General features: G+C 38.1%; 1 protein-coding gene across 4 annotated transcripts in view; it reads left to right on the forward strand.

Annotated features, from left to right (window-relative positions):
• Positions 1-19696, forward strand: part of CDKAL1 (CDK5 regulatory subunit associated protein 1 like 1) — a 420128-nt gene extending 400432 nt beyond the window's left edge. For 3 of the 4 annotated variants that reach the window (XM_064443696.1, XM_064443698.1, XM_064443699.1), the window contains 2 exons: positions 18359-18463; positions 18990-19696. In XM_064443696.1, the coding sequence (XP_064299766.1) occupies positions 18359-18463; positions 18990-19196 (312 nt within the window). In that variant the 3' untranslated portion in view covers positions 19197-19696. The remainder of the gene's footprint in view (positions 1-18358; positions 18464-18989) is intronic. The other variant, XM_064443697.1, reaches the window with a different exon arrangement.
• Positions 19697-22161: the final 2465 nt, after the last annotated feature.

Below are 22161 nucleotides of genomic sequence, written 5' to 3' on the forward strand. Positions count from 1 at the left end.
GTGTACTACTGAAGAAGCTTTATGTTCCTGGTCTCCTGGTTAGCCACAAGTATTTTCTAGTTACTTTAGCAGAAGATGACCTCTAAACATTACCCAGGCTTCTTCTGATGTTAGGGAACAGGAAAGACACATATATCAAACCCTTTTTTATAGCCTGACAGAAAGAAAAATCAACAAAGCATAGCTTAAAGGGAACTCTCTGATTTCAGGTAGAAAGGGTGCTTCACTTGCAGGCAGAATAAGATGGAGAAAGGGGAAGAAGGTACCTTCTGCTAGAACAGGAATGAAACAAATCGTGGCAGAATTGAGATTTCTGTATTGGAAACTTCCTTCAAGGATTTGGAAAGAATTGTGGAAGACATGCATAAAACTGAAGTAATTATTAAGCCCAGCTTTTATATACAGTGGAGTTTCAAGGCGGTGGAAAACTTCATTCCTGAACAGCAACTAAAGATTTAGAGATTTTAAAAATGGTATAGAGGTGCAAGGAGAGGAGTCGTTCCTAAAATTAGAGAAGCAGAAACTAAAGGAAGTCTGAGAAATGCTAATGAAAGATCAGAATTTCAAAAAATGAAAAAGTAAAATAAAATACACCTTTTACCTCTCTTGGAAAGCTACTTTGCAAAGGGACCTTTGCGTCACAAAGTCAAAGGGGTAGATTGAGAAATATGTGGGGAAGTCTCTATTTAAGATAAATATACTGACACAAAAAGGAACATTTTCTGTGTAAAATAGTTTTCAGGTAATATTTCATGAAAATATGGTGCAATATATGGTGCTCTTGCATTATTAGGTATGTACCTTTTGTTGGCCCGGTTGCTCCCTCTTTCTCTGAAACTGATTATAGTGTGAGGCATACAAATATTTAGTGCTTTTGTATGTATTAATCTGTTTTATTTAATGTGTTACTCATGTTCTTTGCTGGTTGTAAATAGAGGTCATATAAGATGGTGTTAAATCTTTCTTAATTATCTTTTTTTCTTGTTTTCTTCAGTTATTTCACTAAGGTCACTGTAAAGTTAATGTAAGAAAAGAGAAATTTCCTTTCTAAGAGTGGAGCTCAATGCCATCTATGAATGTTTTTAAAAAGGACCTTCAAAAGTCTCAATTCTCCCTGAAAAAATGGCAAACATGCTGTTCCTTAGATGCTGATTTTCATGATCTACATGTTATCTGCGCACCATGTTGGCTTTGTTTGCTTGGGGATTTGAGTTGATTTGAATTTTTCTTCTACCTGAAAGCCCAACATTTCTCAGCGTAGGATTGGAAATTCAGGATGGATTCCTTCTTACGGGCAGAACAGATTTTTCTTGCTGGCTTTAGGTGAGCACCGGATTGGTTTGCCTGTAGTGCTTGGGCAGTTTTAATCAATGCTGGTCTTTAGTAACATGCTTTAGGAACATGCAAATATCTGTGAGAAATGCTTGAGATGTAGGCCAGCTGCACTGGGTCATGGGTACGGGCTAGGTGACCTCTTAAGTTTGTTTCCAGCCTTATCTTCTGTAAATCTATGAACATTGCAATTTAGCCAGCAATTATTTGATGACTAGCAAACTGGAAAAGAAGGTAGTTCATTGATCCAAAACATTTCTCTGGACCGCACAGAGGGTTAAAAGCCAGCATCAGACCATCACCAAGTAGTTTTATCCTGAGGTCTTTAATGGGCATGTTGTCTTTCTGCCCATCCCTCGGCAGGGCTGAATTTCAACTACAGTGATCAAAGCTCAGCTGAAACAACACATATGACATAGCCCCTTTTCAAACAAATGCTCTGAGTCCATTTCAGGTGAAAATGAGGTGAACTTTATTTACTTTTCATTTCCTCAACAGACAGTGTTATCTGGCTGAATGTCACTGTCTAATCAGTTTAAATTATGTAATTATGTTAATCCTGTGCAGTGCAGTGCATGCAATAAATGGAAATAGTAAAGACTGGGATGATTCAACTCTAAGTAATTTTCTGGAGAGTGAGAGGAGGTTAAACAGAAACGTTCTACCCCTTCTGCCTCCAGAAGTAAAACTCCAAGTGCTAAAATAGTTCTGCCATTTTTGTGTATTATTTCTGGTACTTGACCTGCTGATGCTGCACTACGGGATGAGTGGGTGGGTTCTGCTCTCCCTTGGCATAGGGACAAACAGGAAGTGCGTAGCCATGGTAATTTTAACTACTTGACACTCCCTGTGATATTTAGGGGTTCATTTGAAAAATTTTTTTTTTTTTCAGTCAGAGCTTTAACAGACTCTTTGGAAAGAATCAAAAGGCATTTGGTTTTAGTAATGCTCTATTATTTAACATACCAGGTTATAAATTTACTAAGTTTTAATTGGCTTTCAGGAAAAAAAACAGAGCAGCCACAACTTTTCCCAGTTTTTCTCCTGTTTTGGAGGTCATCTATTTCCAGCTCATTGTGCCAGCAAAAGTCATTATAGGTTTGACTTTTATACCTCTTCAGTAGAGTTCAGTACAAAGGTGGGTGAGGATATTCAGCCCATGTATACATTGTATCTTTGCTTGTAGTATTTAGTTACCCCTTTCCTTTTTATTACTACTCTTTAGATCACCAAAAAGCTCATGTAGGCAGTATTACACTCTCCATTCATTCTCTCTCTCTCCTTTCCCTGCTACCAAACACACAGTCAGAGGCACGAGATATATGTTTTGGATGGATGAATTTTCTGCCTGTTCCTCCTCTATTGAAGCTGTAATTATAGTAGTCTTTCTACACAAATATTTAAATGGGACAGCATGAAAAAGGCAGGTGGAGCTTCTGAGAGGAAATAGAGGTTTAGAAGGGTGATACAGCTTTCCCCATCACCAAATGAAAGGCCAGTAGAAGGTTTTATTTTACGCATACAAGGTATTGGAATGTTGAACTTCTGCTTCTTAAAAATTTATTTCTTGCCAAAACCACCAAAGTAAGAGGGTTCATTAGCTTTGAGATTGGTTTGAAGGCAAATAAAAGTCAGAGTCATGAGATTAAGCTAATTTTTAACTTAAAACCGTTTAAAACGTCTATCTCATTTCAAAGAAATTATCAAACCACATTAAAGGCAAACTAGGGTGTTCTGTACCCTTTAATATTATTACAGTTTCAAAAATTTTTATTAGATTCTCAGCAGATTAATGGTTTTGTAATAGTCTAAAAATCACCTATTGTGTTCTTGTTGATTCTTTTTTATGATAATGAGAATTTAGTAAGATATAAATTTTGCAAATAGCATTTTTTAAAATTCTGACAAATCTTAGAAGTGTTGAACTGATCCAGCAATATTAGGATTAATTGTGAGTCATAGTAGAATACCGTGATCCATTCATAATCATAGTTTCTTACTCAGACTTTGATAATATTTGGATATGGTGTTTTACGTTTGTATTTTTAATATACTTGACAGTAACATTAGATTAGAGAGTTTTTGTGGTGTCAAGGGTAATAAGATAAAGAAAAAGGGGAAAAGACTTCAGCAGGAGAAAGAAATGAATTTGTAAAGCTTTTATCAGTATTAAATTATATTTTGTGTATGGAGATATCTGCATATAAAAATTCGAATGCAAATTTACAGTGTCTGTATCTTTAACTGAAATTAAATTACAGTTGAGTAATAAGGATGAGGTTCAATTTGGTGGCTACACTGGAGAAAACGTGTCTTAGAATATCCAAATGCTATACTTCAGTGAGGTGGAAATGAAAGTCAGAGCTTTAAATTTAGTCCACCAAGGATACACTCCTAACTACACTAGAATATCCAAAGAACTTACTGTGATCCTGTTGAATATGTTAGAATGCCTGTATCCTTAAAGGCAGTCCACAGAAAGTGTAGTATCTAAGCAAGCTTAGTAAACTCGTGGTTCTTCAAAGGCTGCATACAGTAACTGTGTGTTCATGCAGGCTGTATTCCATTCAACATTCACTCTAGATCCTTTGTCATGTAATCAGATTAAAGTCTTGATCATGCCATTAGATATTGAAGCGTGTTTTTGCAGATTTACTAGACCAAACAACAGCAGAAATAAACCCTTACCCTCCTACTACAATCTCTCCCCCATCTCAGACTTTTTTTTTTTTTTAAAGGAGTCCTCTCAAACTACGAGAGGAATTATCGCTTTAAAAGTTTGCGTCCTACCTCTAAGAAACTTGGCTTATTGCCTATTACATTTAAGATTTTCGTGAGACCTGACTTTTAAACTTTTTTAACTTTAGGTTCAGTTCTTATTTGTAACAAGATCCAAAGCAAGCTGTTCCTGTGGGCTTTATCAAAGACCATTAAGTAAAAGAAACATTTAGGAAAGCAACTAATTATTTAAGCACTTCATTAAAGCTCTTCAAAGACACCTTTACCTGTGGTTAGTGTACCTGTGGTTAGCGATAACCTTCCTCTGACTACTTCCCATTGTGTATTTAAATGACTTGAAGGATTCCCCCACCTCTAATTTATTATTTCAGATGTTAGAACCCTGCTTAAAGATGTAGAAAGATTTTTCTACTGACTTAATCCAGTGTCAGGCCAAATCACTCACACTAGCTGAAATCAACTGGATTTGATGTAATTGTCTGATCCAACATTGGGAAGGAAGAGCATTGCACTGAATCATCTAGTCAGTATAGCATGAGAGGTTGCAGTTGTGGTTAGTGTACATAGCCCAAATCTCGTATACATTGCCACCAAAGTAAAATCAGCACTCCATCTGTTTGCGTGGTCCTTTCAGTATTGCGCCTTTCTTCTTCATCAGAACAGATTCCAGAGCTTGTTTGTCATTTTCACTGGGAGTTTGCTCTAAGCAGATTCACAGGTGTGCATCAGAAACAGTTTGTGTTTTGGGGTTCCAAAAAAGTCAGAGGGCTTCAAGCACAGTTTTCCTGCGTTTGAAACTGAAACTCGCAGGATGTTAAAATTTCAGTGTGTTTACTTTCATTTCTTTTACTGGAGTCAGGACCACAACCCAGGTTTGGTGTAATAATAAAATTATGATCTTGGGCAAACTAGGACACGCTTCCTCCATCCTAGATAGTATAAAAACCTGAGACTTTGGAATTATGATGAGGAAGAGATATGTACTTCAGTGGTGCTTCGGCTTTTAATTGTCAAAGTCACAAGCACTGGCATGAAGTAATTTTTAATTAAGATACACTGGTGTAAATTCAAAACTAAAGTTGAACTACACAGCAATCTATGCCATCAAGGTATGCAAGAAATAATATGGATTTTTCTCATGTAGTCCATATGGTAGAGAAGGGCTGGCAAATCATTCGTAACATAAAAACATGAATTCAAAAGATTTTCAGTGATAAACATTTCTTAAAAAGAAATGTGCATTTTTAGTTGTTCTCGGTGACAACAGTTACACAGAATAATGAAGGGCCTGAAGGCAGACCATGTTTGGCCTACGTAGCTCATCATTCCATAAGAAAATAGTTATTTCCCAGCTTTTGGTTCAACATAAGTCAACAAATGTTATAATGAATGTTGTTGTGCTCTCAATGTCTTCTTTATGACACATTTCATTTTGCCTTTTTGCCTGACCTTACCAGTAGAAACACTGTTGTGTGGGACCTAGCCTGTAAAGAAGCCCTCTCCACAGATGCATGAGCGTGTTGTCATTATACTAGTGCAGAAATGGCCAGCCTCTGGCATGGGGCAACCTGCAGCCACCAGAAGAGTTTGCCTGCCTCACTAGGTACTATCCAATACCCTGTTTTGCAATGACTGCCAGGTCAGGGTCATACATGTCAGAGCATCTGTGATGTGTGGAGAAGGAGAGCTAGTAGCCATTAATCACATGATGAATTTATGTCTGGTTGAGTGACCGGCAAGGCATGGTAGTGCCTTGAGTTAAACGCATGTGGCCTATCAAAAAGCATTGACCACCCATGTACTACAACACGAGATAGATGTGTGATTGACAAATAGTGAAAGGAATGAAACATGACTGGCTGGAGAGCCAGATGTCAAATGCAGAATAAAAAGCAAAAGCCCTATGGATATTAATATTCTTTTTATTTAGTCTTAGTATAACGTTGGGGTCCTTGAAACAATATTATATGAGAAAATTATTCACTAAATGTCTTAACCTTCAAATTAATGGATTCCTTTTCATAGCTATATTTATATGCTGTGGCAGAACTTTTAACAAATGGTTCATTTTGGTTTGGGGTGGCTTGGAAATATTTCTGAAAATACTTTTGATGGAAGAAAGATGTGTAGGCAGTACATTTAAGCTCTTTTTGTCAAAACATCACATGGCTACAAAAGCTACCTATGCATAATACCGACCAGATGGATTTCTGGCCCTCAAGAAAGGGTCTTGTTATGAGGACTAGAGGATTTTTTTTTTTTAAACCTCGTCCTTGTTTTGACATGACTTCATATGTGATTGTAAGTCATTTCAGTCGGTCTGACTGTGCCTTATCTTATCCGTATGGAATCTATTTTGCAATTCTCACATACAAAATCTCTGATAAGTGCAGATAACATAATTATCATACAAAAAGGATGGCTGTGAATATCCATTTCTGACAGGTAGTTTTTTCTAAATACAAGAACTTTAATTTGGTAAAGTAATGGAAGTAGTGCTTAGAATGACAGGAATTCTTTTCCTCTTTCAACTATTCAACACACAACTCGGTCCAAAGAAGCATTAGTTCATTATTTTTTCAGTGAGAACTGCTTAAGATTCTGTAGCGTAATCAGATTTTGTCACAGAACCACAGGGGAAAGCCAGATGTGTAGTTCTTAATAGCTGGAAAGGAATGAATTAGAGTTATGCTAGGGAGACTATCTTGTGTGATAAAAAAAAAAATATTGTAAGGGCTGTTAAGCTTTAGTATGGAGACATGAAGCATTTTAAAATCCAAACGCATTGATTTGTTAAAGACTAGGTTACGTCCCACTGTTGTCATCCTGTGGGCCTGCATATCTCACCCCTGTAGGCACCTTATATATGTTTGCCATTTTCAGGTTGTCTTCTGTTTTATTTATGTTATCTCCGATTTTCTTAATTTCTTTTCCTGAAAGCAGTGTATTTCAGCTTACCTAATTTTAGGAAAGATTTTTTGGGTTTCAGAGGAGTAGAGGTGAGTGAAATTCCCTTCAGAGATTGTGAGTCTGTCATAAGAGCCTCACCTTTTCCTCAGAAGGAAATGGCCTACAACTGCTGATACTGTGTTTGATAGAAACTCATTGCCATTTTAATTTAGGCCTAGCATGGCAAACCTGAAAAGTAGAAGAAATACTGTTGCAACAGTTTACTATGTAAAATCATTCTTATATCTGGTATTGCTGTACAATGGTAGCATCCAATCAGATAGGTCTCTTTGCTGTGAAAAGGTGGGGAGAAGTGGGAACTGCAGACTCTTCGCACTTTGGAGCAACCTAGTTTGTTGAAACGCTGTTCCCCATGCTAAGCAGTACCATCTCCCTCCCATTCATATTTATTTTTAATCCACTTTTCATCTAGTCTTGCATTTAGTTTTGAAGCACCATGAAGCAGAGACAGTCTTGGTACAAGAAAGCTGAATTCACAGTTAGAGAATGAACAAGTGAGTAGTTGGCCTAACAAAGCCTGATTTCCCATGCTTTGGATCTTCTGGTTCCTTCCATGTTTCTACAGGAAAAGCTTTTCCATATCTTCCCTATCTTCTCTGACTGCCTTGTGGACAAAAAGGTGTTATAGGTGGTTTCTGTAACTATTACATGTGATTTGGAGCTTTAGGAGTACAGATTGGTCATCAGGGTGATGGCAAAAAACAGATTGTTGAGCCTGGGCTTTGGCCTTTCCCTCGATGGGAGCACTGGTTTAGATCTTCTTTTTTTTTTTCCTCCTACCAGCCTTTGACATTTAAGAAACTTATTGCATTGCTCTTTCATTGTTGAAGTTAGTGAGTAGGCTCAAAGTTAGAAGGATGGGCGGAGATAATGAAATGGAATCGAGGACACTGCTTGCTCAGGAGTCAATTCCAGTTAATACTTGGGTTCACCTAGAGACAAAAGCAACAACAAAACAACAAAGCAAGCTGTATTAAAATACTGGGTTCTGTTCTACAGACCAGTGTCCTTTTCTAAAGAGAGAAAAGTGTAACACTGCAATGACACTGAATACCTGTAATGTGTGATAACAAGAATAAATTAAGGATGATATTTCTCGCGTACATATGTGCACAAATTATTTGGAGTGTAAAGTGAAGTACTCTGAACTAAGGAAGTTCTAGAGTTTCAGTTCCTCTTTTCTATGCAAATGCCAGCCATATTATGTTCCAGCCTTTAATTATGTGCTTATGCACTATTTTCACACACAGACACACACTTGTTACTGTTAGATATTTTTCCTCTTCATTGTTCATTGTGCAATAGCAGTGTTATTTGTTACATGCTGTTTAAACCCCACTCTCAAGGGAGTTATTAGTTTATTTCTAACTTTTCCTATGACTGCTATAGCTAAATTTCTGAATGCTTCAGAAACAGTACATTTTCACATTATCCTCCTGAAATGGAGCTTTTGTCTTCCCATTTCACAGATGAAGGTGAGGCAGTTGTTCAAAGTGTCTGCTAGAAGGTTAGTGTGGAGAGCTAACTTGATGGTGGTCAGTTTAAAATGCTTGGAACTAGGTATTTACAGATTATTAAAATTTTGTAGCATGTGTTCAAGCAAATTGCAGCAGTGACTTTTCAGCATTTAAGAGAAACTAACTCCAGGGTATGAAGTCTCAGAGAAAAAGAGGAAATTAGCACCTGTTACCTCATGGTTAATTCCAGAGGAACAGATTTTCTCCTCATGAGTCAATGCTAGGAGTTATCAGATATAACCTGACAGAGCACACCACGTAAAACCTGTGTGGGAGAAGACTGAGGTCCAGTGGATTCATTGGAGGCCCTCAGCTGAGGTACAAATTACATGATAGGGCGCAAGTTTGTGCTTATGCACATCAATCCTTTACACATACAGAAGTTGGTTGTCTAGTCAGACCACCCTCTGAACCATACAAATGCTCTCCTGAGGGTAGATATTCGTTACAGCCTGTAGATTGGTTACTTACTGTTCTTTGATGTCTTAGACAGAGCGCCAAGGTGCTATCATGATTATCTAGCATAAAATACACAGCAAGCCAAGAAAGGTTTTTCTCATGTAATCTTCATTGTGGAGAAGGGCTGATGAATCGTTTGTAGAGACTGGGGATACAGAGACTGTGTTAGAGCAGTTAGGCTTGCTAATCACAGAAAGTAACCATTGTTTGATGTTTCCATGAGAGAGTCCTCCATTAACTGCAGTTGAACTTGACTGAGTGTGAAATTAAAAAGGAGACTCAGATTTCAAGACACTCCCTCAGGTTCTCAAAAGTATGCTAACCGGCACTGTGGGAGACCTCCTAAAACAACTAAGGATACTTAAAGGAAAGAGGCCATGACAACATGAAAAGAAAACCTTTATATTATCACTGAACCCACAAAGTTGGTCAACATCAGTCACACTTTATTAACTGTTAAACAGTAGGCTTGCATTAAATGCTCCTTTTGCAAGGTCTGATTCCAGCTGTGCTTGGTGAGCATCTACAGTGCCAGGAACTGGAAGTGTTTAATACAGGACAGAAAAGTCTGTGAAAATGAATGTAAGAGAAATTGTCAAGAGACTACATATTAGGGTATTGCCTAGCTTTAAGAAAATGTATTTAAAACTTAAACTTGACAGAGATAAAAGGTTTTAGAGGCTATGTTGGCTTCTGGTGACAACTGGAATCTAAGACAGGAATTTGAGAGACCTGATTGCTGGCTTGGATTATGGCACTGGAGACACTTTAATCTTTCTTTGTTTCTCTACCTGTAAAATGAGGGAGGCATGTAGATCCCACAGCTACCTACTAGTGTGGAATTTGAAACTCTGGAAACTAGTATCATTCCTAAATATTAATAACCCTCATTTATACCATGTTTATTAGACATGAGGTTGGAGTGTAAGAAGGGCCTTATCCTTTGTCTCTGATTGTCTTATAATACAACGTTAATGTCGCCTTGGAACATTCCATTTGTAATGCTTGGTTCTGTAGGAATAAATGAAACCACCATAAATTCAGGATTATGACATATTCTAGGATTAAGGGGAAGCCTTTAGCCAAGAATATGTACATGTATCAGTTTATTCTACTTTGCTCCATGTGAAAGATCTTTAAAAGCTTTTCCTGATTTTGAGAGAGAATGTCCCTTGAGATATTTCTTGGATATTTATCACAGTATTCTTTGCAAATAACAATGGTTAGAAAGGCTTTTAGTATTTTATGCTTTCTACCATCTGGTAGTATAGAATTCCTCTTAAAGACAGTGTTTTAATATTTACTCAGAGTTCACTTCCAAGTAAAAGCAGTATTACTCATTTCACTGTTGATACATGAATATCATTCTGTTATATGGGCAGTTCTTGTGGCATGAATATATATTTTCAGATCTAGCTATTCATTTTACTGGGGTACGCTTTCTGATGGAAACGTTTTGTGTCTTTGGCTGTAGCTACCGTTGACCTCTGTATAATTGTCATTGTTATTTCAAGATTTAAAAGGAAAGCAAAAAGGTGATGGTCTCTGAAGGCTTATGCTATAAAAAAGTGTATCATATTTCATTTAGTAATCTCATTTGTAGAACAGTCTTTGAACATTCAAGTACTGCTAGCTCTTTATCATTCTTTCATCATCTAACAAGATAAATTGGGAAAATTGTTGTATTGTCAACACAACCTTAAAATACTAATAAAAATACTAATTAAAAAAACCCAACAACTGAAAAAAAAATCTCTATGATCCTTTAAAGAAGGAGCAAGCTGGAATCCTGTGGAATGATATCTATGAAGACAGGCCATGGTATGCACACTGAAAAATGGTATTTGGTGTTATTAGAAATAAATGTACATCCTGTAATTCATTGTAATGTATTTTCAAAGCCATGAAGCCTGTGCTGGTGATCTCTAGGAAACAGATTTGTCTGTTAGCCAACTAATTACCAGATAAGTGCCCAGAGCAAGCACCTGCCATCCCCTTCATAAAACTGTGCTATGCACAGGGAAATAAATAGTGACAGATCCCCATCCTGAATATGTCCACATTGTGCTGCTAGGTTCATTCTTCATTTCAAGTCATTACTTGGATGACTGTGATTTTTTGAATCACGAACTTTTCCCACTTAAAAGATCTCTCAGTTCTCTTGTGGTTGCAAGTGCTAACTGGAATGCTGGCTTGCATGTCACTGGTTTCCAACATAGTGATTGACAGCCCCCACACCTTATTTAAAAAAAAAAAAAAAAAAAAAAAAGGCAGTTCAGAATGCAGACATCACCCTGGCTATATTTCAGTGTTGCTTCTAACCTTGAACGATGGGTTATTTTGACAATGCATTATTTGTCTAGTGGTAGGATACTAAGTCACTATGTTTAATAGCAGCACAAAATACAAATATATAAAAAAAGAGTCAACTCATGGCTGGAAGCATTTATAGGTAAATATAAAGGAACAAGCTAAAACAAGTGAGTATAATGGAAAGCAGCACAAGACTGTTTTAAACATTTTGGAGGTGTTTTTGGCTTGTGTTTTCTTAGTTGTTTGTTTCTCTTTTTGTCTGTTTTGTTAGTTGATCTTTTTGGTTCTTTCCCTCCTCCTCAAAGTGTATATCAAAAAGGAAGTAATTTAAAAAGCCCCAGTTACTCAGCCTTCTGTCTAGCTTTTAATGCATTATGGATTTTGAGGGCTCATTGGGGGAATAATCCTTAAAGACTGTTTGGAGGAGGAAAAAGAAGTAGGTAGGCAAGGGCCTACCCTTAGGTAAGAACACTGAAGAGAGCAGAGAGATGTCTGCCAAGAAAAATATCAGCAGAGACTTTACACTAACGGTGGGAAGTTCAGGTACAGTAACTCATAGAGAATTGGTTTCATTTATACTCTTACATGGGAATATTAAAGTTTGAATTTAATGTTAATGTAGGAGGAGGAAGTTCCAGAGGTGGGTCTGCATGACAGAAAGTCATGCTATGGCATATCACTCCAAATTTGGATTCCTATTGGCATCTCTGCTTTTGTTCATCAGGAGAGGCCATATGGTCAGATGATGCAGGAAAGAAATGGGGAGAAGTAGGAAGAAAACAGGACAGACAGGAGGAGATTATAGTAGTAATCAAGGTGAGAGGTAGTTGAGTAATGGGAAAGGTGTTTTTTCTACACTGACCAAAGGAATCAGACAGCTCATGCAGGTGTGACTGGGAGAGAAGAAAGAATTTGCTGACTTGCTATGCAGGTCATGGATAGGCCCTCGTTAAAGATGATCTCCATAAGGGATGACAAACCTGGAAGAAGCTGACAAATTTGATGCAGCTGAGTTTAAGGTCAATCAATCTCTATTACCTCCCATGTATTTTATGTTTGTATTTGACCATGGTCCAGCTGCTAACAGTCTTGTTTACCTAACTTGATTGGGTCATGCGTGGTGATCTTGATGTAAATAAGGAGTTAGTAACTGGAATGAGTTCAGCGTAGGGTCACAGAGATGGTCAGGTGCTGGAGCCTGGCTGAGGGACCAGGCTTGTTCAAGCCTGGAGAAGGGGAGGCTTCAGGAGACCCTAGCAGAAGCCACCCCAATGTCTGTGGGAAGATTATTGAGAAGACCGAGCCAAGTGCTTCGCAGTGGCGTGTGTGGGAGGACAAGAGACTGGGCATAAGCTGAAACTAGAGTTTCAGACTGGATATGAAGAGAAACATTTTCCCCATGAAAATGATTAAACAGTGGAACAAAGGCCCAGAGAGGCTGTGCAGTCTCCATCCTTGGACCTTTTCAAAGCCCAACTAATTTAGTCCCTGAGCAAGCTAGGTCATAGCTGACCCTTCTTTGAGCAGGAGGATGGAGCAGATGCAGTCTGAATTATCCTAGGACAGTAAGACAGTTTTAGTGACTCCAGCTATTTCCAAGATGCTTTGATTAACTTATTTTCTTGCTGTAGCTTCAGTGGTAATGATTTGGGGTTAATAGATTAAGAATCCTAATGATTGCTAAGACACTGACCATTTACTGAGAAGTTAATATTAAACCTGTATTTATCCTTCAGCTAAGTTCTTTCCCCTCGCATATTAAAGCATACAGTCATACATCACACACATACACAAACACATGTATGTATGCACACAAAAAGAAGAAACAGTATGAAATTCCTTTGCAAAAGTGCCTGGGTGCTTTATTTGTTTTTTCAAGGTTTCCCGTGTCTTAAAATGGGTAAGTAAACTCTGTGTGTATTTGGAATCAGTGAATTCCTAGGAATGGTGTACAGCTGATAACATCTGACACAACCGTGCTTCTAGACAGTGTTTTCTCTTAACAACACAGCACTGTGCATTCATTGGAATACATGGTGGCAGGGACACTTCTTATGGGAATTATAGTGTTAACTCCATTAGAAAAAAGTATTTTGTATGCCATTTATTTTCTACTTAAGATCAGCATTCCACATTTGCAGAAGGCTGGTAGAATTTCATAAGTAATAAATCAAAGGAGCTCTCTTAATACCTACAGAACTAAATGTGTCTTCCGGAACTATTCAAAAAAATTTAATTTACATATTTTTTGGATGTGTAATCTGTGTGACCTTCAGTAACTGTTTGTTTTCTAAATCTGAAAAATGTCTCCAAAGCGTAATAGCCCAGAGTTTTAAATAGCGCAGTAGGATATGTAATGCATATTTTAACATGTTTTCTTTTAATTTGTCACACAGGCTTGTTGTGCATGATTTTATAAAAGTCCATATATTTAAAGCCAGTAGTACAAGTGTGTAAGATGTACTTGGTTGGGCTAAAAAATTCAGAAGTCTAATTTATCTTGAGATATGCTCAGTCAAGTAGTTTTTCACAGCAGTTAGCTAACACTTCAAGCTCTAACAGTGCCCCTGAGCCATAAAAGAAATTTGCATGTAAGAAATGTTTTGAATGTATTAAAACCTCAGCTCAGAGCTAAAGAGTTGCTCTCATGTCTTTGTTGACTAACATGAAGTGAGATCTTACGAAAAGCTAGGGTGTGATCGACAGATGCCAAAGCTTAGGTTTTGATGTGATTATATACTTCTTTCATGCACAGCAGTTTAAGTCTGGGAGCAGAGCTTCAGAAAGACAGCAATCAATGGGTCTGTGCAAGAGTACACAAAATATATTACACTTGGCAGTCGTTAAGGCAGAATTATTTAAAAAATAATCTGAAATGCATTTGATCATACACTAGATGGTTAATAATTTATATTATACCTTATTAGCAAAGTCTTGTGTTTACTTTGTGGCTGCCAAAACAAGATGAAAGGCTGCCTCCATGGAAATACAAGATGCTTAGCTCAAAGTGTCTGCCTTCACGTTTCAGTTTGATAATTTCCCTTCTTCCCCTCATTTTGATTAATAGTATATGGGTTTAAACCTTAGAGTACCTTTTCCTTCATTGCAGTCCTTTTTAGGGAGAGCAATGCCCCTTTTTTAACAACAACCCTACCAAAGAGTTTGCAGCCTATCAAGACTTAAATTCATATAAACACATATTTCTGGAAACTTCTTTACCTTAGGATTTCCTCCAAGTATTTTTTCAGTAAAAGAGGCTTTGGATTTCGTTCTAAATTCCACTGAACTGAATCATTATGCTAATCTTCCTGAGTCTTGCAGCTACAAAAGTGTGATTTCTGAGCTCAGCTTAAGAAACTTGCACTCTGACTAGTGATTGTGTATAGTAAATATCACCAGTTATATCAGTTCAGAATATTACAGAAATGCCTTGAAGATTTCCTTGAAAAGCTAATGCACTGCAAATATTTTGTCTAAAGATACAAATAAGGGCCTTTCAGAATTAATACTTCTATAAAGTGAGAGCACAGGGAGTGGATCAGTGAAACCATTAGTTAGACAAATGAGATCTTTGCTTCCACCCAGGTTTTTTACACCAAAGGTGCATAACAGAGCTCCAATTATCTTGGTTTTCTGTGGAGAACTCCCCTCCCTACAAAATATGAAAGATCTTTTCTGCAGGTGTCTTGGATAGCTCTTTGAGGTAGAGTATATGGGAGGGTTTCAGAATATAGCACTACAGTATTGCAAACCCTGAAGTTCATATGACAGCCCAAAGAAGCTCTTGTAATTTGCCCCGTCTGCCCTAGAAGGCTTAATTTTAGTTTAATTTTCTGTAACTTCATCCTTTTACCTCCTTCTCTGTGCATGCAATACACACTACAATATATACTGTATACTTTACCTGAAAACTAGTTCCTCAAACAGCCTACAGAAGGACTTTTTACCCAAATAAAAATATATATACAGTGTTTTTCACTATCACAGCTGGTAACACGATACTTGTATATTAGAAAGAACTGGTTATATTCTAGCCAGGCACTTCACTGTCGTCCAGACTGCCCCTTAGCTCAGGCTTAAGGGAGCGCAAGAACGTGGTCGGCTTAGCAGAGCACTCCTCTTCCCACGGAGTTTTGTGCCATGCCTTACCGAGCTGCACGACAGGCTCTTAGGAAGAGGCATCTACCTGCAGGTGTCTCTGAGAGATTATCATGTTTTTAAAAGCTGTTGTAGGAATTGCAGGGGACACAAAAGGCTGCCATTTTCTAAAGGAGCCTTTCAGTTGCAGGGAACCAGATGTACCCTTTTCTACAAATGAGTCTTCTGTGACAATAATGACAGAAATTTTCAAGGAAGCCAGTGGTATTACCCATGCATCAGTGTTGCAAGGCAGAATTTTGGGGCAAACTAGAGAATAGTTCTTGGAAAACATGGATCAGATTAACATATTCATTACTTTCCTTGAAAGAAAATATTTGGCAGGATCAACTGAAGAAATATACGTTATCAAACAGAAATGCAGTAGTGTTTTAAGTGATAAGCTGGGAAGTACATCTTAAAGAAAGGGGTCACTTTAGTTTGCAAATTGTGATCTTTTTGTCCATATAAGAATAGTTCAATCCGTGAGAAAATTTGTAAAGAATTCAGGTTAGCAAGGTAACAGTAGTATTTCATGTGTGCATCTATTGAAAGAAGGACTTCTGGTTTAAATTTTTTGACAGTCTCTTGTATGATCTGAGATCCTGTGAAAATCTGAAAGTTTTGAGTGGTTTAGAAAATGTGACTGCTGGTAGAAACAAATGCATCAGAGTTCAAAATATAAGACCAAAGGAAAACAAAAGCATAGTGGAACGGTGGGAGCTGTACCTCCTGTACCTGTACAGTTAAGTTTCAATATTAGTAAAATACTGTAAGAGAAAGTCTCATCTACAGAAAGAAACAAAAAATGGGTTTAGTGTATCAGTATGATCATCTAATTTTTGTGAAATACGATAAAGTAAGGAAGAAAATGGAGTTCACAACTTTACAGGCTGACTTACTTGGATGAAATAGCACTGGGACAACTGGCCGTGGGGCCGGTGGCGTCCCCCACCACCAGAACTTTTGTAAGTCTTGCTAAAACCTCTTTTGCCATTTGGTCATACTAGCAGTATGCAGCACTACCTAAAGCATATGCACTGCATGTTGCAATAGAAGTTTAAGAAAACAGTATGGTAACAAAAAAACAGTATAGGCTATTCATGACCAAAATTATACCAATAAGATGAGACTATTTGGTTTTATGCGTAAAGCAGAAATGAAGTGCCAGTGAAGTCACTACTGAAAACTACTGCACAGGACCATGAATGAATGCATGAAATACTACTGTGTTTAACTGTTAGTAAAGGGGTGGGGGGGAAGTCCCTCAAAACCTTTTACAAATTGTAACTTGTGCTTGGGGTGTTTTGCTGGCTCTCGCCAGTCTTGCAGGGACAGGTATATAGGAACTGAGGCGGGGCATTGAGGAGAAAGTTACAAAGCCATTTATGAGGTACTGGCCCTTTTTACCTGTTTTCCAAGGGATAACATCTAGTCTTTTACAACTAAGTATTCAGGACTTTACTGATTATCAAGCTGTGTAGAAATATTTAATAAGGAGTTGGGAGTCTGACTGTAGTCAGCCAAACTTTAAGTCATGAATTGTTGAAAATTAAGTATCAGAAGAAATCAGTCTTTGGTTGTATTCATATTTTTACAGCCTTATTCATTCTTTTAAATCACCTTAGCCTTAGTGTTAACGTACCAACGATACATGTAAAAATGGGTCATGACCATAAATTATGCACCTTAGACTGGTAGAGATTTGTGAGACCTGCAAAGAAAAGAAAGGCTTTATAAACATCTAGAAAGAATAAATTGCAAATGAGTTCTGATTAATATATAAAAAACCCTTAATAGCATATGGTTTCCAGTTTATTCTGCAGGAAAAGGTTAATCAGCTTTGATTTGGGGAGATAAAATAGCTGTGGCCAGTTACTAAAATTTCAGATGCATTAGGAATTTATTGTAATTAATAACAATATGAAGCAGTTTCCTGGTTTTTGATGAAGCTAACATGTTCTGCGCAATATAGACTGAAGTCCTGGAATAGTATGGTTCTTGTGCCTTACACTGTGGAGAACTACACCCCCATTTGCTTCCCTGTTTCCTTTTCCTCTGTTTACCCAGTTGATGGTCTTCTGGGTGCAGTATATATAAGGAGTCATCCTCATTTTGTAGGTCACTTGTTCAGTAACCCTTTGCCTGTGTAAATTGTGATCAAAATCATACCTCGGATGTTAGAATAGCACTTACGCCAGGCTGTCATTTACCCCTTTGATGTTTACTTACCTAACCAGTAGTAATCATTATTTTCCTTCTGCATTTACGATAATGGAGCTGATTCCTGAAATGGAAGACAGGAGGCAGTTACAGACAGTTTGAATTGTGCAGTCACACTTTCATGGGCAGGCAGCTTTCTTGGAGCTTTGATATTTCTTCAGGTTTGCCCGGAAATACGTTTGGTAAAAGAGGGAGTCAGACATCTGGTCTGTATTTTCAGGTGACCCTGTTTCAGCTGCTTGGAAATACAAGATTATCCAGATAGGTACTCTCTGGGTCCCTGACTTGTTTTATACGAAATGTGAAGGGAAAAAAATAAAAATAAAAATCTTTTTTAACTGGAAAATTTCAAACCAATTAAAAATCCAGCTAAGCTCAGTTGAATTCCTAAGAAATTCTTGAAATGGAGGGAGGAAAAGAGAAATTGTGAACAGAAGTATTGAATCTTACGATGCAAGATCATTACACCTTTGTTTAATTACACCTCTACCACTTGCGCCTCTTGCAAATGTCATCAGATTACAGTTTTAATAGAAGTTTTTACTTGTGCGTATCTACAATGCTAGCGTGCTGAACCGAACAAGGTTGCAAGAGAGAAGAGTTTCTTATTCTTTCCACTTGGATTTTCAGCTGAAATAGTGACTCGATGTCTGTAACTTGTGCTGCAGTTAAAAGTCTGCATATTCTGGAGGGATCTTGGTGCTTGCAGTCAGGTTGAGGATGGTAATGGCAGGCACAGCAGGGAGTTTGGATTCAATATGCTGAATGAGAAGGTGAGTGTTTTAGCACAGCTGCCTCCTGAGGGTCAGGGGAGAGGAAAAGCCCTGTGGGAGGATTTTCAAGCACCACTGAGCTGGCACACCAGGAGACGATGATTGACTTTAGAAAAGCCCTGCTGTGCAAAGGATTGTTGTGTTGCGGTCCCCTTTATCACTGGTTAGACGTTTCTTTTGAAGAAGCCAGAAATGGGAGAGTAGTGAGATAACAGCAAAACAAACAAATAAAAAAATCATCATCAAACAATTCTTTGATGACACTGAAGTCTGGAGATCTGTTTCTGTTGCTAAAAGCTTCATTGATATGGCAGTTAATTTCATGAGAAAGATTGACTTTGTATGGCACCGGTGAGGTTTCTGAATGAAAAACTAGTGACCTGATGATGATGCAGTGCAGGTTGAGTTGTTGTTCATCTTGAAAAGGGGTATTAATTTGAACCTCAGTATAAAGAGGTTTTTTTTGTATTTGGTGTGTACTGTCAGAAATACATTACGCAGTTTTAATATGTGCATTTCTTCACAGGAGTTCAGACACGCACCACAGAAAGGCACAAACTGGAAAGCGCACCCTTCTGCTGAGGTCCCAGTGAAAACACCGCTCAGCTCGTGGATGGCTTTGCAGCTCCCATGGCAACAAGAAGGAGGTGGACTGAAGATATTATCTGTCAGCCTGGCTCTACTGGCAGTTCTTGTTATGTTTTACTACGGAGGAATGAAAATAGAACTGTGAACTGTACAAGGCTTTTATGAAAACAATAGAACTGCTGTTTAAAAGCTTCAAAGGAAATATTTTTACCAACAATTCTTTTTTTAAAAAAAAAAATAAGCTAATATGAATTGGGCAATAATTTGTACTCACCCTATGCCTTTCCTGTCATTCATAGGAGAGAATGTTAATAAGCTCTAGGACAAGTCTCTTGCAAAAGTTTGAGATTCTTGGTTGACAGAAGACTTTGCTGCATCTTTCCTCTTCTTTTTTTCTGAAATGATGCAATGTTTGTATTGCTAACTCTTTTCAAAACTGCTGTAGCAGGTAAAATTGCATGCAGGAAACTCATGAAAAGAAATCTTTCTACTGAGTGGTGTTCTATTGAGTAATATTTTATGGACAGAACATCTAAGGCTTCCTTAAAGATTTTGCTTAATGCCGTGTGGTGGTTTGATATTTGTCTTTTTACGTTAGAATCAAACACTGCTTGGCTATTAAAGTTTGTCATTTGTTGCTATTGATTTTGCTGTTGCGTCTGAAAGAATTTTTGGCCTGCCATCTTGCCCCTCTCAACTTCACAATGAGTTAGTAGGCTTTGTTAATACAACAAGAATTGTTCTTTACATAGAAATAGTTTTAAAGGTATTCGTTTTTTATTATTGAATGGGAAGAGGGAATTCTGGTGGTAGAATTCTGTTAAAAGATGGATTTAATACAGTCTCTATAGATTTAGTATAATGCTCAGAACTAAATGTGAATCTCAGCTGTGCGTTGGATCATGCTGTGTATAACACAATATTGCTCTGTTAGCGGGGAAGTCACATTTTGCACACTGCAAATTTCTAATTACTTTTGTCAAGCTTTTTTTGTCATGACAGGATCTCCACTCACCTTGAGATTGTGCTGGTCAGTCAGAGACTGGACTCTGTGCCCAGTTCTGCCAGCAGCTGATTGCATGATATTGTTCGTTTGTTTGTTCATGCCTTGTCACCTTTCTGGATCTTCATCCAGACTTACACTTGCAAAGTCTGTTTAAAATTTTAAAAGCAGGAACTGTTGGGGTTTTTTCTTAATATGTTTGCATCATACCCAGCACAGATGGAGCTGAGCTGCCTACATGGCTATTGCGGTTTAACCCCGGTAGGCAGCTAACACAGAGCCACTCACTCCCCCGCAGTGGGATGGGGGTGAGAATCAGAAGGGTAAAAGTGAGAAAACTTGAGGGTTGAGATAAAGACAGTTTAATAGGTAAAGCAAAAGCTGCGCACACAAGCAAAGCAAAACAAGGAATTCATTCACTACTTCCATGGGCAGGCAGGTGTTCAGCCATCCCCAGGAAAGCAGGGCTCCATCACGCGTAACAGTTACTTGAGAAGACAAACGCCATCACTCCGTATGTCCCCCCTTCCTCCTTCTTCCCCCAGCTTTATATGCTGAGCATGACGTCGTATGGTGTGGAATATCCCTTTGGTCAGTTGGGGTCAGCTGTCCTGGCTGTGCCCCCTCCCAGCTTCTTGTGCACCCCCAGGCTGCTCGCTGGCAGGGCAGCATCAGAAACCAAAAAGGCAAGCACTGCTTAGCAGTAACTAAAACATCCCTGTGTTATCAACAATGATTTGGCCACAAATTCAAAACATAGCCCCATACTAGCTATGACGATGAAAATTAACTCTATCCCAACCAAAATCAGTGTAGGGGCTCTACAGTGCAGGTGAATAATTCCCTAGAAAGGATGCTTTGTATTTTATAAGCCAAGCATTCCTAGTAGTTACAGACAATTAATCAGGAAGTTCCACCATGATGCTTTCAGTACAGCCTGTAAATTATAACAACAAATGTAACTGTCTTCAGGAAATTAGATGTGTAATGACTTGAATATTATATTTCTTATTGCAACCGCTGAAGGTCATGAGCCAAGACTCAAAATTCATGACGTTTTTTAAAAAACCTGTGCTCTTGATTTGCTTCTGCTTGTTTTTTTCACGCTTTTCTTTACAACCACAAATATGTAACAATCAGTAATTTACATTTTTAAAAAATCTGAAATATTTTTAAAAGCCACGCTTGACTCTAGGAGCTGAAATTTTCAGGGAAGTACCACATATCATAAGATTCTCAGGAAAACTATGAGCTGACAAATCATTATATCTGAGCCAAATTTTTGCATTTGATTGGAATAAACTATGCAGATATGTTCTATGCCTCTAGCGCACTCTCTGTCAGCCACTCTAGCTTATCTAATCATAGCAATTACAGACTCATTGCATCAGCTGTTACAGAGATTTACGAAGCTTGTGATTTAGATTCTGTGCATCGTTGGCTTTAATGGGACCAGCTTATTTTCTTATAAATAATTCAGTATAAAGAAAGAGGGTGAAGAAGTCACTGTAAATGGCATTGCTCACAGATGCAGTATATTCTTAAACTGAGCTTTGACCTGATAAGTAGGAAGTGTTTTTTATCACGTATTTTATTACCTTCCCTTAGATTTTGAGAGGGCTTTTTGACACCTTGTATTGTAGAGCAGTAGACTGTTTGTCATTTGTTCCTGTTTATTTACAACTAAAGCTTTCAAAGCCACTGAGCTGAACAACTCAATTCTGGTCAAACAGCTCATCTGGACCTTCAGGCGAAACCCAGACCACGTGCTGCTTGAGGCTGCTGTTGAAGGCCTCTGGGAAACCTCAGCGAGTGCAGGGTGAACTGTAGGAGCGTATCTGCTTCATGGGACAGGTTGCCCCAAATACAGTTAATCTGTGATTTTTGCTTGGTTTGGCTCCCTGAATGCTTCTAACTGCCATGCCAGGTGGCCTTTTTAATTTTTACATCAGCATTATATCCGAGACCTACCTCCACCAAGCATTCCCCTTTTTACAAGCCATCAGGGTGGGTGAGAAATCTACTGCGCTCCAAGTTAATGAGGTCATTGCAGGAGAAGTCTCCCCACAGTCAGTTGATCTCACTGTTACACGGGGGTGAATGCATC

The sequence above is a fragment of the Phalacrocorax carbo genome, chromosome 2, assembly GCF_963921805.1.
Source record: "Phalacrocorax carbo chromosome 2, bPhaCar2.1, whole genome shotgun sequence".
Lineage (NCBI taxonomy): Eukaryota > Metazoa > Chordata > Aves > Suliformes > Phalacrocoracidae > Phalacrocorax > Phalacrocorax carbo.